The sequence below is a fragment of the Aspergillus aculeatinus genome (assembly GCF_003184765.1).
Source record: "Aspergillus aculeatinus CBS 121060 unplaced genomic scaffold BO66scaffold_5, whole genome shotgun sequence".
Taxonomy (NCBI): Eukaryota; Fungi; Ascomycota; class Eurotiomycetes; order Eurotiales; family Aspergillaceae; genus Aspergillus; species Aspergillus aculeatinus.
Window position 1 is genome coordinate 251,588 of NW_020291474.1, and position 15,005 is coordinate 266,592.

Below are 15,005 nucleotides of genomic sequence, written 5' to 3' on the forward strand. Positions count from 1 at the left end.
GGTGAAAAAAAAAAAAAAAGACGGGGGTCCGGGGGGGACCCCCCGGTACGGTGATTTGTATACTTTGTATATCTGGATATGGTGGTTTGGGTGTGGTTGGCGTTGTTGGTGTTTGGGGGTTATGAAGGTATGAGTTTATGAGGCTATGAATTTGGAACCTAGGTGTTGGGTTGGGCTTTTCCCTGGTATATGGTGTATTTTATACTCAAATGCTACTGGGAAGAAAGATGGGGGTCCGGGGGGAACCCCCGGGATCGCTCTCTTCCACAAGTAATAGGAATGGACTTAGACTACTACTACTGCTATTGCTACTGCTGCTGCTGCTGCTGCGCTGACTGTACCAGTACAGTATATAATCCGCAATGTGTATTCGCTATCAACAGTATAAACACTATACAACTCCAAACACGCCCACAAGAAGCCCACATCCACATCCACATCCTACAACACAACCACATCCTCCCCTTGAATCTCCAACCTCGCCGCATACGTACACCGCCTATCCCCCCCACAGAACCCATGAAACAGCATGCGATCCCCGCACCCACACACCGTGCCACCCCCCGGCGACGTCAGATTCCACTGGCCCGAGGCGAACAGCTGCCGGCCGGACTTGGTGTACGGGCCCGTGATCGACTTGCTCGTCGCCCAGCGCACATCGTACTTGGGGTCCGTGTAGCAGTGCGTCGAGTAGAACAGGAAGTACGTGTCGCCGTGCAGGATCAGGTTGGGGGCCTCGACCAAGGGCCCGTCGCTGTCGTCGCGGTCGAGGACCTGCACCGCGTCGCCGACGGGCGTGAACCCGTCGTCGGCGACCTTCTGCAGCAGAATCGGCGTGGGTTTGAGCGGCGCGATCCCGTTGTTGCAGTCGCCGCCGTTGCCAATGCTGTTGCCGTCCACCTTGAACACCACGTAGCGGCTGCCGTCGCGGTCGAGGAAGCCCGACGGGTCGATGGAGCCGCCCTGGTCCAGTCTGCAGGACAACGGGGTGGGATTGGGGATGTAGGGCCCCGTCGGGTCGGTGGATTCGGAGACAGCGACGCCGACGCAATGGTGGCGGAGGTCGTCTTTGGCTTCGCCTGAGTAGTAGAGGACGAATTTGCCGTCGTTCTGATTTGGTTTCTTGGTTAGCGAGGTGGCCAAAAGAGTGTAGACGGTGAAGGGGGCCTGGCTGATCATCTACTGCCCTCACCCCACCCCCGACGAAAACAGCTTCGGCTTGCTAACAAAGAAACGCCTGGAGCATACCCGCTGTACTACATCTGGAGCCCAGTGGTCCACGGCTGTCTCCCAGCCAGCCAGGGTGGGCATGGCTTCTTTATCCAGCAGAGTCCAAGACTCGAAGTCAGGGGATGTGGCCACCTGGACGGTCCTGCCGTTGCCGTTGGTGCCAAACGCGTACCATGCCCCGTCATCACCTTGAACGAAGCCGGGGTCGGGGAAGTCGGAATCAATGGCAAGCCAAGGGCCTGCGGATCGAGGCGCGATAGGAGAGCCCAGTACCGGCGCTGTTGCTGCCAGCAGAAGCCCCAAAGGCCAACGGCCGCCCTGAATAAGCCACATTGGGGATTGATTATAAACCCAGTCAGTATACAAAAAATGCAAGTGCAGGCCAGTCACCAGGAAGACAATGCACACCACCGGAAATGACTGGACCGGGCCGTTTTATATCGGAGACGAGCAGAAATTCCTCAGTAAAGAGGCGGGTCATCCATTACATTGACGACTTCTAGTTGGCTATACTGGTCTGAGCTATAATGAGCTAATTCATCAATCAGTTGACCGGGCGTCTCAAGGACCAAGCAGGATTGGGTTTCTTGGTCCGGGTCAGGATGCAACACATGGCCCCAGTCTAGGAGCAACAGTTATCTCGCTGCGGGGACAAAGTCCGCGACCTCCTCCTCACCGGGCCACAGGTCTAGTGACCGAAATCGAGCACAGTAGCGCAGCATAATTGACCAAGAAATCGATCGATCGATTGTGACTGGACTGGCGGCTGGTAGATCGAGAGGATCGCCGTGCAACTGCCGCAAGGCTGCCCTTTCGAACCGACAGCAAACGGTGCGCACGACCTGCAGTCGGCCACTGGGGTGAGCAATTGACGTTTCATCAACGACTTGTCAGTCTGGGCGAGCGGACCAGAAACAAAGCGCGGATGTTGGTTGGGGTATGGAAATTCCCGAAAACAGGAAGGAAAACAGGAAGCACATCTTTGTACCCTAGTTAGTGCCAACTTAGCCCCATGATTCCCGCAAGCGTGATACTAGATCACAACTATAGGGGAGTCGATGGATTAGACTCAAAGTATGAACCTTCTTGCAAAGCCATAAGAAAGCACAAATCGAAGGGAAGGGAGGGGTGAGTGAAAATGCAAGGACAGCCACCAAGAGGTAGGACGGAAGTTGATCATACCACTCCAACATATGTGTGTGTGTGTGTGCTGAATATACTGGAGGTGCATCCACACAACAATTTCAATTTTGCAAGTTCAAAAGGAAACCAGTATGATTGCTGGCCCGGACTGGATTCACAGTGCCGTGCATACAATGTCTTGTATCTGATAGGCCGCAAGGCGCAGTGCTTGGAAAGTCAGCCACTGCCGCCGCTTCAGCATTTCGTGCCTGACTCGTGCACCACCACCGCCGGGTTCCAAAGCCCAACAGCAATTAACACCGTCGGGTCCGCCAGCTTAGATGCGCCCATCTAGATGCTGTTGCCCTGTGGAGTGTGGACGGGTACCTCTGAATGATGGTCCAAAAGACTTGGCAGCGCAAAAAAGTGACTTGGTCAAGAGGCAAACGTCCACCCTCAAAACATTCCTCGGCCAAGATTTCGGGCAGTCAGTCGCTTGCTCACCTTACGTCCTTCCAGCAAACAACCAACATCATTCGAGTTCATTCTGGACAAGCCAGAGCCTCAAGGACACCGCAAGTCCGCTGACTCACGCTGCATGACAACCTTCTTTCCTGCATCGTCGACGTCAGATCCCGCGATGCTGGTGGTAGACCCTTGATCTGTGTTGTGTCCCTTGCCTTATCGCCATGCCTTATCACCTGAGCGACGCCCAACAGCTTTCACCTTTCTGGATGGTATTCGAAGTTATGGAAACGGTCATCCGGCATATCGGAGTGTGCTTTTCCTCCTTTGAGTGGACGATCGGCTTATGTTGACCATGGAACGGGAAAACCCCGTGTTGTTTTGCCGCATCAGGTGAATGGACAGACGATGGAGTCGTGTGAGATAAGCTCTTCCAATCCGAGATTTCCATGTGCGGACCCGGGTGAATGGATATTGAGGACTCAGTAATATGTCCCCCGCATTTCAGAAATTTGGGGGGGAGTTGCGGGGAAATATCCGCAAGTCGTGTGTCGATCGCGGCCGCTTTCGATCGGGATCGGCAAATGGAAAGTTATCAGGCGGTGGATTAGGGTAGCATAAGGAGAAATGATCTGTGGGTAGAGTCGGATGTGACACTGTGCACAATTTGCGAAGTTTAGTTACGAGGAGAAGTGGAAGTCGAGGGGAAGTCGAGGGGAAGTCGAGGGGAAAGTTGTTTGTTGATTCTCGGGTTTCTCTTTCTGGAGTAGTCTCCTCGGCTGACTGCCTCGCGACCATTTCGCACTTATTTGATCATCGATGGAATAATAGGATCTATTGTCATTACTGAGTATTACTACCAATTAGGCTATCTCATAGATCTTGATCTTGTCGATTCAACAGCATTGTAGCATATGAAGTCACATGCTTTACTTGCTCAAGTTCAACTTTTCAAGACGCATCTCGCGTGTCTCGCGCGTGCTCTTCAGCCACTGCTCCACCCCATCAATCGCCTCCTGAGGGTTATTCTTGTAGTTCAGAAGATATCCCTGAACCTCTGCAGCAGTAAACTCACCAGAGGGAACCTGTGCTGCAAACTGTCGCGCCAAGTTCGAAATATCCCCCGGAGTGATCACAAGAGATTGCTTCCCATTCACAGGCTTTACCCCGTTGGTCATGGAGTGCCAGGTCTTTTCAAGGCTACCTCCCGTATCTGCAGAACGCAAATCACCCTCCAGCATGGAATAGATAGACGCAAAGAGTTCCTCGACATCGTGGCTCTGCGCATAGCCAAACCCGATGCTCATATCCACGCGTCCAGGACGGAGCAGCGCGGCATCCAGCTTCTCGGGATGATTGGTAGTCATGATGAGAATGCGACCCTCGCTGGCGGCCACACCATCAATGACATTGAGTAGACCGGAGAGCGAGATCCCCTGCTTCTCCGGAGGGCCGCTCTCAGCCTTGTCTCTCGGCTTCCGGGCAGAGGCAGCGTGGTCGGTGTCGGTGTCCTTGTCCTTGTCGTCAGGCCCGCGTTTCTGCGTCATACCCGCGCAGTCGACATCCTCCAGGAGCACAATACACCGCCGAGGCAGTCGGTGAAAGAGGCCCATGAGATCATCCTCGTCCAGACTTCTGGAACTCAGATTCAGTAGATACAGCGGCACGCCCAACACCCCAGCAGCGGCGAAGCTCAAGCTCGTCTTGCCGGTCCCCGGAGGCCCGTGAAGCAGATAGCCGCGTCGGTACGGGATCCCGCGGTTGGAGTACCATCTTCTAGTCCTTGGATGCAGGTATTCCTTGATGTCATTGACAAACTCATCTTTCTGGGTCTGGTCCAGCACGACAGTGGAGAGTGCCCGCGGCGCACGCGCCATGCAACGGATCCAGTCGGTACGGCCATTCGCCTTCTGACCTCGATAGATGACCGTGCTGTTACCGTCGCGTGCAACATACGCCGCCTGCGCCTCCGCGAGCAGCTGCTTAAGAAGCGTGGTGTCCCGTCCAAAGCACGAGATAATCAGGCGTTCCGAATTGTCCTGCATGTACAAGGAGTTGGTGGACCGGTCGCGAACGCGATTGAGGAAGATCAGGCGGTTCTTGTACCGGAAGCGATGGACTCCATGAGCTGGTGTAAAGCGTAAGCGCTTTGTGCGGTCCCGGGCGATCATCTTGTTCCAGTACTCATCAAAACTGCTCCTTGCGATCTCTTCCTCATCGATCTCCTCTTCGGATGAGTCGTCCGAGTCGTCCGAGTCGTAGTAGTACCGATCAACGGAGAGCTGGGTGCTGGCATAGATGTGCCTGGTGCTCTGCATACATCGGTGGCGCGAAATCCAGAACATGAGGTAAATGTAGACATCGTCGTAGATGCGGACCTCAGTTGAGGCCATGAGATGGCTCCGGAACAGGCTCTGAACATGGTGGGACACATGGTCGGAGGCAAAGTAGATACTGATGGCCGTGAAGATGTATGGGATGTAGAGCGAAAGGTCGATGTGGAGGTATGATAACAGGAGCCGCGAGATGAACGCATACCCGGGGATGAGCCCCTCCAGGATGGCGGTTTCGGAGGTATTGAAGATTGGAGTGGTCGAATTCATGGTGGCGAGTATAGGAGCCGCAGCTGAAGGCTCGTTGCAGAAACCAAGCATGCTTGAGAGGGCCTCGAGAGAGATTTATAGGAACGAATCTTGAACTGTGAGGGTGTATTACAATCGGATCAATTCTCGGATCCAAAGCCGAACAAAGTACAGTCCCTTTGTATTCAAGCTTGACCGGGACGCAGGCAGCAGACAAGGCTGCGCTCAACAAGAGAGACAAAGGCCCCTAGAGCAGGTAGAAAGAGTGAGACCTTGCTGAAAGAAATTCACTTCTTTATAGCATTCTCGCTCTCATAGTCAGCCAGGCAGCATGACAGTGTGTCAGGCTGCCACGAACTAGGGGATGCCGAATGGTTCCAGACCACATTGCTGCACCACGGTTTATGGATCAGTGTAACTCTAGCCGACAGGGCTGTGACTGGATGGACTGCAGCGAGGCTTGAGTCACCGACAGTCTCGCGTAATAGGCTGCAGTGAGAATCAGTGGAAGGAAAGGATCGCCACAAAGGGACAAAAAGGAGGCTCAGCTCAGCCGCTTTGTCTTGCACATGATGTCATCCTGCAGTCGGGCTCCCATTTCGGGAAATCGTCAACATTTGCCAGAAGGTTGAAGTTCGATATTTCTAGTATCAATTGTGGGTATCTCGAATTAATATATGCTGTATGTGGTACTGCCCCCAGAACACCCAACAAGACTGATTGAGAAGTCGGTATAGATGTAATGAGAAAAGGAAAAGATGTAATGGATGGATGAATGAACAAGAATCGTCATCTAGGACGACCCCGTCACGAAATTATCTTTGACAGTTTCAAACACATCAGTCGCCCAGTCCTTGGCCTCTTCTATCTTCTCCCACAACGTTCCCCACCAGTTCGGACCCGTTTCGTCCTCGCTTTGTGAGCTAGTCTCCGGTGGCGTATCAACCGCCATGTCAGCTGAGGACGTGGGACTGGCAAATTTCATGGACGAGGTCGTGGTTGGTGTCGTCGATGGCTTAACGAGCTCGACGACGGTGGTCATGACTGATGGTGGATCAGAAGGATCCTCGAGGGTCGGCGAATCCTCGTCAGAATGTAGACCCACCGGCCTCAGAGGGAGACGAAGAGTTCCATTGTTGGGGTGTGGTGTCACCCCGAGGGAGTCACAGATCAGGTTGTAGACATTGATGTTTTCTAAATGAGTCAGCCACCGGCTAAAGCGTACGGGAGCGAATTCTGTACTTACGGAAGACTTCCAATCGGCTATTAGGTTCATGGGGGAACGCAGGGCCTCTTGCTATGAAGATCGCCCGCATTAAGGGGTGTTCATGGTCGTACCCATGGATTCCTTTTGGGTGATAGACTTCTCCTTTTTCTAGGGCTTGTTGAGCATCGAAATCCGGCCGTTCGACAATTGCCCAACCTGCCTTGGGAATCACCCAAAGAGGTGCAATCCGGTCGTTGTTCTGGAAATGGTATCGTTTGGGCATGTTCTCCCGCGTGTAAACTTCCAGCGCATGAGAGAAGTTGGATGCCACGCTCTCGAGCTGATTCTGGAGAACTGCAAGGTCTTCCGGCTGCTTGGGGCGAAGCCCACGCAAAGGCCAGCCATCAATGCGGGCGACCAAGCTTAGGTCAATCAAGTCTTCCAGCTGCACCAATCTTTCGGTGGCAGTACTGGCCATCCCATGGTCAGAAACAATCACAACATTGACGATCTCAGTCAAGTTGCGATCTTGGAGGCCTGTAAGAAGACTAGCAAGCATGGAGTCAACCTTCGCTATCGTGCCCCGCGTCTCCGTGCTATTGGGCCCGTACAGATGCCCGTCAGCGTCGACATTGGGAACGTAAGCAGCAATGAACTGCGGGCGGGACGATTGCGTCTGGTCCTCCACGCCAGGGAGGTCCAACAGGCCCAGGATGCGGTCAACTTTTCGCGAAAGTGCTTCGGAGCCATTGTAGCGATCGAGAAATGTTGGCTCGACACCACCGATATGTGCTTCCGAACCTGGCCACATATGAATGGCAGCCTTTACGCCCTGGTTCTCAGCCGTCATCCAAAGAGGCTCGGCATTCCACCATTTAGGCTGCATGCTAACGCTGGGGTGGGTGTAGTAGAACTCATCCTCCATATCTGGGTCCCAGAATGTGTTTCCAACGATTCCATGACTTTCGGGATATAGTCCAGTCACGAGGGTGAAGTGGTTCGGGAATGTCACACTAGGAAAGCTGGGCAGCATGTATTGCGGAGAGACACCGTTCGCGATCAAGGAATTGAGGGCCGGGGTCAAGCCCCGGTTCAAAAAGTCCGCACGAAAGCCATCAAGAGAGATGAGGATTGTAGTTGGCGCAAAAAGAGCGGTGCCGTTGGATAAGAAACGTTTCGAGGAATGTGAGGCTCGAAATTTCGTTGATGCCTTGTAGGCACCTAATAGGAGTATGAAGAAGAGAACCAGGACGGTGGAGAAGATCAACAAGAGCCGACGCCATGAAACACGCGGTGGCTATTGCAACCGAGATAGGTTAGCAACAATAAGAATCATACGCAACTGCACCGGGGGGGACCTTGTGGTGGCCTACTGGGGCGGATGTGTAATCCTTGAGCCGACGGTCCAGGTCCGATGAGGAGGAACTCAAGAGAGAGCTCTCATCGTCCGGGTGGCCCTCTTCCATCTCGAACAGCATCTCTGCTGATTCTCGCGAGTTTCTCAGACGCCCTCTGCGCGCATCCTTCCTGGCTTGCCTCCTTTGTCGCCTGCGTTCCTGCTTCCCGATCCGGACACTGCTGCTATTGGGGCTAAAAATGCGGCGGAGGCCATGAGTCGGACCGCTTCTGGTCAACAGCTTTTCGGTCTCTTCTTCATCGTCTAGAACCGTGCGATCGTGTTCTGCAAGTTCTAGAGTGGTTCGAGATCGGCGGAGGAATTCGTCGTCTTCGGAGTCAGAGTCCTGCTCTGAGGGGGAACGTAGCGACTCGGCATCCTCGTCGTAGCCGCCGGGGGAAAGAAAGGAAGCGTCGCGATTATTACGTCGTGAAAGCATGGGGGATAATAGCTGGCATGGGGCCGGATGTGAAGGAAACACGCTTTAACACAGACGTGGGAAGCTGAAGAAAGAGAAGTGGATGAATGATGCCAGGTGATTAGTGGATAAGTTAACTTAGTTGATTGATAGGGAGATCAATTGGAGTTCGGGCGATCTCCGGGCCGGTGCCGAAAAGGGGATCATCCCTCGGTTCCAGTTCAATCGCCCTTCAGCTTCGATGCTCGATTCTACCCCATACCCCATACTATCTACTCAATTGTAGCCCATGAAATCTGCGACAAGCAGTTCAAGGCAGAAAGAGTTAATTCCACTCTAGTTGCAGTACTAGCATGGTCGTCACCTCTCCGGATCAAGTGGCAAATGCTTTATTTCCGCAAACCGCAAATAACCATGATCAAGCTTCACTCACAAGACTCAACACAGCGTCTACACGCAGCCTAACCTAGAATATCGATACGATTCTTCGCACCCGGGAGCCCTCTGAGCAATGCTCTTGAACGTAGGGCCCAACTGTACTGTACACGCGGCCAACCGGACTCAGCTGGCGAATTCTCGGGCGCCCGTTGAAAGCGTACACAACCGTGAACGCCACACCATCACTTGCGGAAGTCTTGAGGAGCACCTGAGAGCTGACTCACCTTCCAAATCATCGACAAAGTGCCGCCAGGGCTCCAGCAGCCTACTACTAAGGTACTTGCTGGTCTAAAAGTAGTCCAAGAATGGATCAACATTCCTGCTTGGTCCCTGCTTCCGGCAACGGGTTCCCATTTCGGCAAGGATAGGGCTGAGCTGAGCGAGGATCCAAGTCACATGATATCAACTGTTCTCGACATGAAGGACTTCAGTCGAGAAGATCCACCACCGTGGACAGGCCATGGAACCTGATCCGGATCCATCAGTATTGAGAGCATCTCTGCATCGAGCCCGGCGTCTGTTTTGCTTCTCCGAATGCAGTACTGTGTTATGTCGAATCTGGCCTCGAACAATGGACTTCTTCACCACTCAAGATGGGATGTTTAGAATCAAACAAACAACCCCAAAACGAAAGCAACAACAGCCAGGCCAAAGTCCCGAGGACCAGCTACCGGATTCGATCGATAGAAAAAAGCTATAAAGCTTCCTTCCCCATCACAACCTCTCTCATCCTTGCCTCATCGTCAATCGTCCATCTTTCCTCATCATCTTTGCTTCAAGCAAAACAGTCCCAGTCCCAGTCCCAGTCAAATCACTGCTGTTTTAAGTTCCCCTCCCAAAGCAAAGGAACACCACAATGCACATCTCCAACCATTTCGCAGTGGCCCTGGCCATCGCAGCGGGCACCGCCCAAGCCCACGCCCGCCACGGCAACATCTACGCGCGCCAGAACGCCACGCAGCCCGACACTACGCCCACCACCATCCCCATCAGCATCCCCACCACGCCCGCCGGCGCCACCGAACCCATTCCGGTGCCCGTGCAGACCGAGCAACAGCCCACGACCCAAGCGCCCGCCGTCGTCCTCAGTACGGCCGAGACCCCCGCCGCGACAGAGGAACCCACTGCAACCACCGTCCCGGCGGTCGTCGTGGCCCCGTTCCCCATTCCCGCCAACTCCAGCGTGCCGGCCACCGTGCCGGCCACCGTGCCCGTCATCCCCCTGACCACGGCGCCGCCCGCGATCGTGACCCCCTCCGTCGTGCCCGCGACGACGCCCAGCTCCGGGTTCGTCAACACCACCAGCCCGAAGGCCACCCACTCGGCGACCTCCGGCGGAGGTAACGGCGGGAGCGGTGGCAGCAGCGGCGGTGGCGGTGGCGGCGGCGGCGGCGAGGGTGGTGGTGCCGCCCCGGCCGCTCCGAGCGCCACAAACGGTCTTACCACGAGCGGGAGCACGAAGCTGGTCGCCTCGGCTCTGTCGCTGGTCGGAGGCATTGTGGTCGGGGTGATGGTGCTGATTTAGATTGAGACTGGAAAAAGTTCCCCCGGGGATGGATGTCGAAGACCACTCACTCACTCGCTGCTGCATAACTGCTTTATAGAGACCTGTTTGCGGGTAACGAACGGTGTTGTTACCTTGAAAACGTGTCGACTTTTGTCTGCCGTCATTTTTTTGGCTCATCTACTTTTGTTTGAATGGATTTGTTTTGCTTTTTCCTTTTTGATTGCACTTTGAGGGCCTTGCATATGTATCGACCTATTGGGCAGGGGATCATTCTTTTTTTTTTTTTTGGGAAGGGGATTGGGAAAGTGAGAAAAAGAACAACAAAACCAAATAAGGAGTTGATCTGGGGAACACAGGAGAAATGGGCGTTTTGGAGGGACAGTCTCTACAATAATTCTATCAGTTGATACACACAAAATCAGATCCTGATTCTGCATTGTTAAACCTCATTCAGAAAGTCCCAAGAGAGTAGAATATAATCGTAGTTCATTTTTAATCTTCTAGTAAGAGTCATCTCATTATGAAACCAAGTGGTTACAGATACAGTATGTAGCAGAGTGAGTTTTTGTCTACCTCCCCCTATCATCCCATTCAAGATGTCGAAAGCCAATTCACCCACTGACACGAACACCCTCCCGTACCGCCATCGACCCCGCCATACACCGAGCTCGTCTCATTGGCCGAAGAGGAAGACGAATTACTCGCAAAGTCGAAGATTCCCGGCGCCGGATTCACCAACTGACCACCATAACTCCGGTCCTCTACCTGCAGCTTCACCAGCGTGGAATTCACCTTCTCGTCCGCCTCCATCGCGTAGCAATACACCATTTTCTTCTTCGCGTCGCCGCCGTGCCGGTCCAAGGTGATGGTGACAGGGTAGGGGAAGGAACCGGGTCGGGTGAAGTCCGTTGCAGACGAGGAGGTAGAGGTGGATGAAGCGCTCGAGGCGGAAGAAGTCGGGGTGGCGGACGCGGACGCGGACACTGACGATGGCTTCAACAATGTATCCGTTGATCGAGTCCAGATCTGCACAAGAAAGCGCGTTTGCGCCCAGGTGCAGCGCACGCGGGCTTGCTCCTCGGTTGAGCCGCCGTCACTGTCGTTCGCGTTGTCGTCTATACCACTGCCATTAAGAGGAGCGAGTGAAGAAAGGAAGATGGTGCGGTCGAAGTAGGTGTAGAACCCATAGTGTTCCGTGGCTTGCCCACGGTTGTAGAGGCGAATGGGTTGCGATTCCGAGAGAGGGTAGAGCTCGGCGGCCGCGGCAGTGCCGTCTGAGTTCAGGTCGGGTGAGGGAATGAGGGAGTCGAGGTCCGGAAAAGCGTCATCTCTCTTGCGAGTGAGTCGTCGACGAGTGGAGGAAGAGGAAGATGTCGAGGAGGCCGAAAGAAAGCTCATGAAGAATGGCGTCTCTTCGCCGGTGTAGGGGGCGCTGTTCTTGTCCGTGGTGTTCCCAAGAAAGGTTTGGTCCTTCATGCTTGGTGGTGATGGTGAGGGATCCGTACCAGACGAGCGGCCAGAGACTAATGATCGTGAGGCGATCGTCGTGCTGTTCGGATAGGTTCCATTGCGGAATTCGATCTCGACGCGAAAGTTTGGCTCATCGGCCGTGTACGGCTTGTTACCGGACTGCTGCTCCTTCGGTAGGGCACAACTCCAGAGTGAAGATGGAGCAATGCAGCCGGGGACTCGTTTGTAAAGATTCGGCCCAGCGATGGTCGCAATGCCAGTTGGCATGGGGGGATAGCCGGTAAGGTTCAGCCATTGGGATTGCACCGGCGTTGCACTTCCCTTCCTGGTCAGTGTCAAGGCAAGAATGAGGGCGAGCAAGACGATTATAAGGAACGAAGTGCAGATCGCCAAGTACCACCGACGCTTCACTCTTCCTTCTCGTCCCGACCTGCCAAAACAGCCTTTCTTGCTAACCGGGCCTCTGCCACGCCAGCATCCACCTAACCTCCGACCAACAGCGTCTTCCTTCTCTAGCCTCCGTCTTTTCGTTTCGATCTTCTGTCTTTCCGTGGTTGAGTCCACCTCCTCCCGTGTAAGCGGGTGTGGATCTATGCGTGGGGGCAGGATGCCAGAGCTGTGGTGGTAAGAGGTATAGGCAGGTGCCGGTGTGTTCTGCACTTCGCTCAAGGGTACTGATCCTCTTTCTGTCATCCGTTGAAAAGCAGGCGACACAGGCTCCGGAGGCTGCGGCTGTGGAGCAGGATTCGATGCAGGCTGTACAATGTACTGCGAATAGCTTCTTTCCGGCGGAGCTATAAGAACGGCGGAAGGAACCACGGCGGGGTGATTGTAAAAGTTCTGCACTGTCGGTGGAGCCGCAATCGTTGGCTGGGGGATTGGCTGCGGGACTACAACAGGAGCTGGCTGGCTGACTGGTTGCATCGCTGGTTGTATGGCTGGTTGGATTATTGGCTGAATGATTGGCTGGTAGACAGGGTAAGGGGTTTGCCTCTCAACATGGCCTTCAGCGACGGCCGCCGGTGCTGCCCTTGGCCCTTCTTGATGTGCCGGCGCAGAGGGCACCTCTTTGGCGGTTTCCTTCGCGCTCTGTGTTTGGGGTTGCTGCTTTAGAGATTGGGTACTCGGAGAGCGCTCGCTAGGTGCGACCTCACTTGGTGTATCCTTGCTTGGAGCGTCCTTGCCTGAAGGATACTCGCTGGAAGGATATTCACTTTGAGGATACCCAGTCAACGTAGGACCGCTTAGAGTGCTGTGTTCATCGGAATCACGGAAAGGGTTCTGTCTGCTTTTAGCCACAGTGGAGATCCCATCAACAGAACGCAGACCAGTGTCCACATCGGAGGGTCCAGGTGGATGTTGTTTCCCAGTTCCAGGCATATCATCCACGTCAATAAGAAGATCTTTCTCATGAGTGACCAGCGCAGGTGGTTCAGTCATCACCGCCGCAACCTTGTCTTTTGGGGTAATCGAACAAATATGATTAACACATTCGAAATAAGGACGCCCGCTAAACAGTTCGTGGGCACATGCCTGATAATACTCAGCAGCAGAGCCCTGAATTGGCTCGCCAGGAAACATAAAGGATGTCATATTGCGTTCAGCTTCAACCGAATTAGGATTTTGTGGATTCGAGTTGGCGTTATCTAGCGGGTTTGTAACGGCATCCGGGGTATCGGGCGAAAAGTACGAGACTTCCTTCTCCCACCACTCGTCCGTCAGTTCAGAGGAGTGGGTTGCGATACTGGGCACAAGAGGCCTTCCGGCGGTGACTGGTGTCTTGGGAAAGAGAGGGGACATGAGGTACGTCCACCAGCCTTGCGACTGCCGGGTAGCTTCGGTGTTGATGCTCAGTCGATCCGGGATCTTTTTCACCTTCTCAACTAAGAACGAGCTTGGTCTTCCTATGGGCTTGGGACTGTCTTCCTCAAAGATAGTTCCGGTTGAAAATGCACGCTGTTTTCTTGATGACATTATAGATTTCATAGAGGGGGAATCTGGGCTGGCCTTCTCATTATCCGCACGGACATGAAAGGCTGGGATGGCCGGCACTGGCGGTATATCATGATCGTCATAATCGGGGTATGGCGTAGGTTGAGAGTAGATGCTGGATGTCGCTCTTGGACGGGGATGAGCCGGCTCGAATCCGTCCCAAAATGTGTCTTCATTGGCAGGAGTCACAATAATTGAAGGTGTAAGTGGAGTATGCGAAAAGCGCATCCGATCTCTTTCCCTTGGCCTTTCATCGGGCGAGTCCTTCGATCCATGGAATGGCATTTGAAGCCCGATCATAATATGTCTATCAGAAGGCGACAGCTCGTCCTTGCCTATCGTCTTCTGCTCGACAACCCCGAAAGACTGTGGTGCACATGACCCTGGCACTACCGACTTCACAGTCCCCACGGTACCGTCCGTAGTTCTTTCCTGCTCGCGCACCTGCAAAAGGGCCTTGAGATCGTTCAGATCGACGAAGACTGGTGCTGGCACCTCGTGCTGTACAGTCGTACTTGGTTTGGAGAAATCTGTGACCAAGTTCAATCCGCGACTTCTGCTTGAGCTCTGCTCAGCTCCTTGCTCCACATGCACTACTCCTTGTACGATATCACCTGCACCACAGAGACGGCCAGTATGACCCTGTCCTTGGATTTGATCATCAAAAGTCGCCTTCCGAATGAAAGGATTCTTGCTGATTGTTTTGTTCAGGAGAGCGAAAGGGCGATTCCGCCACAATTCGTGGTCGTCCGGCGACGACGGGATGGGGCTGGGAACCTCTTCTGTGATCGGTGATGAGAGAGGAAAGCTTGGAGCCGTGGGAATCAGCAGTCCAGCCAGTGGCTTCTGATTCCGAGAAGCCATGACACCGGACTGCGTATAGTATGGCCCGGAATGTCGACTCGCGGGCTCAGTTAATTTGCAAAGTATGTAGGGATACTATACTGTTGTTGATGCAAGTTTTGACCACTCAGTAGTTGCAGAGTAGGCGAGGAACTCTACCGAATATGAGGGAGGTGTATCTGTTCAATTGGGAGAGGTGTTGTCTTTTCGTTCTTTGATGCAGGCAAAGGCTTTTCTGGAAGAAGAACAAAGGGTAGAGTTGATTGTCTTCAGAGGTCAGCGAGTCGGAAGCAACAATGAAATGATGTCGACAATAGCATTAACACAAGCAAAGA

General features: G+C 53.8%; 5 protein-coding genes across 5 annotated transcripts; all 5 read right to left on the reverse strand.

Annotated features, from left to right (window-relative positions):
• Positions 1-308: 308 nt before the first annotated feature.
• BO66DRAFT_398282 (glycoside hydrolase family 43 protein) lies at positions 309-1,563 on the reverse strand (the record flags this gene model as incomplete). Its single annotated transcript, XM_025648634.1, has 3 exons — positions 309-335; positions 553-1,167; positions 1,249-1,563. The coding sequence occupies 3 exons, from the start codon at positions 1,561-1,563 to the stop codon at positions 309-311; spliced, it is 957 nt and encodes a 318-aa protein (XP_025507702.1).
• A 2,183-nt stretch (positions 1,564-3,746) lies between these two features.
• BO66DRAFT_313877 (BCS1 and AAA domain-containing protein) lies at positions 3,747-5,420 on the reverse strand (the record flags this gene model as incomplete). Its single annotated transcript, XM_025643406.1, has 1 exon — positions 3,747-5,420. The coding sequence occupies one exon, from the start codon at positions 5,418-5,420 to the stop codon at positions 3,747-3,749; it is 1,674 nt and encodes a 557-aa protein (XP_025507703.1).
• A 772-nt stretch (positions 5,421-6,192) lies between these two features.
• Positions 6,193-8,441, reverse strand: BO66DRAFT_434874 (alkaline phosphatase family protein; the record flags this gene model as incomplete). Its single annotated transcript, XM_025650806.1, has 3 exons — positions 6,193-6,593; positions 6,646-7,903; positions 7,980-8,441. The coding sequence occupies 3 exons, from the start codon at positions 8,439-8,441 to the stop codon at positions 6,193-6,195; spliced, it is 2,121 nt and encodes a 706-aa protein (XP_025507704.1).
• Positions 8,442-9,301: 860 nt separating this feature from the next.
• On the reverse strand, positions 9,302-10,809 carry BO66DRAFT_459545 (uncharacterized protein). The gene has a single exon (XM_025652262.1). It carries the CDS (start codon positions 10,540-10,542, stop codon positions 9,670-9,672), a length of 873 nt encoding a protein of 290 aa, XP_025507705.1. The 5' UTR covers positions 10,543-10,809; the 3' UTR covers positions 9,302-9,669.
• Positions 10,810-10,851: 42 nt separating this feature from the next.
• BO66DRAFT_366078 (uncharacterized protein) lies at positions 10,852-14,691 on the reverse strand (the record flags this gene model as incomplete). The annotated part of the gene is made up of 2 exons (XM_025645243.1): positions 10,852-12,745; positions 13,031-14,691. The coding sequence occupies 2 exons, from the start codon at positions 14,689-14,691 to the stop codon at positions 10,957-10,959; spliced, it is 3,450 nt and encodes a 1,149-aa protein (XP_025507706.1). The 3' UTR covers positions 10,852-10,956.
• Positions 14,692-15,005: the final 314 nt, after the last annotated feature.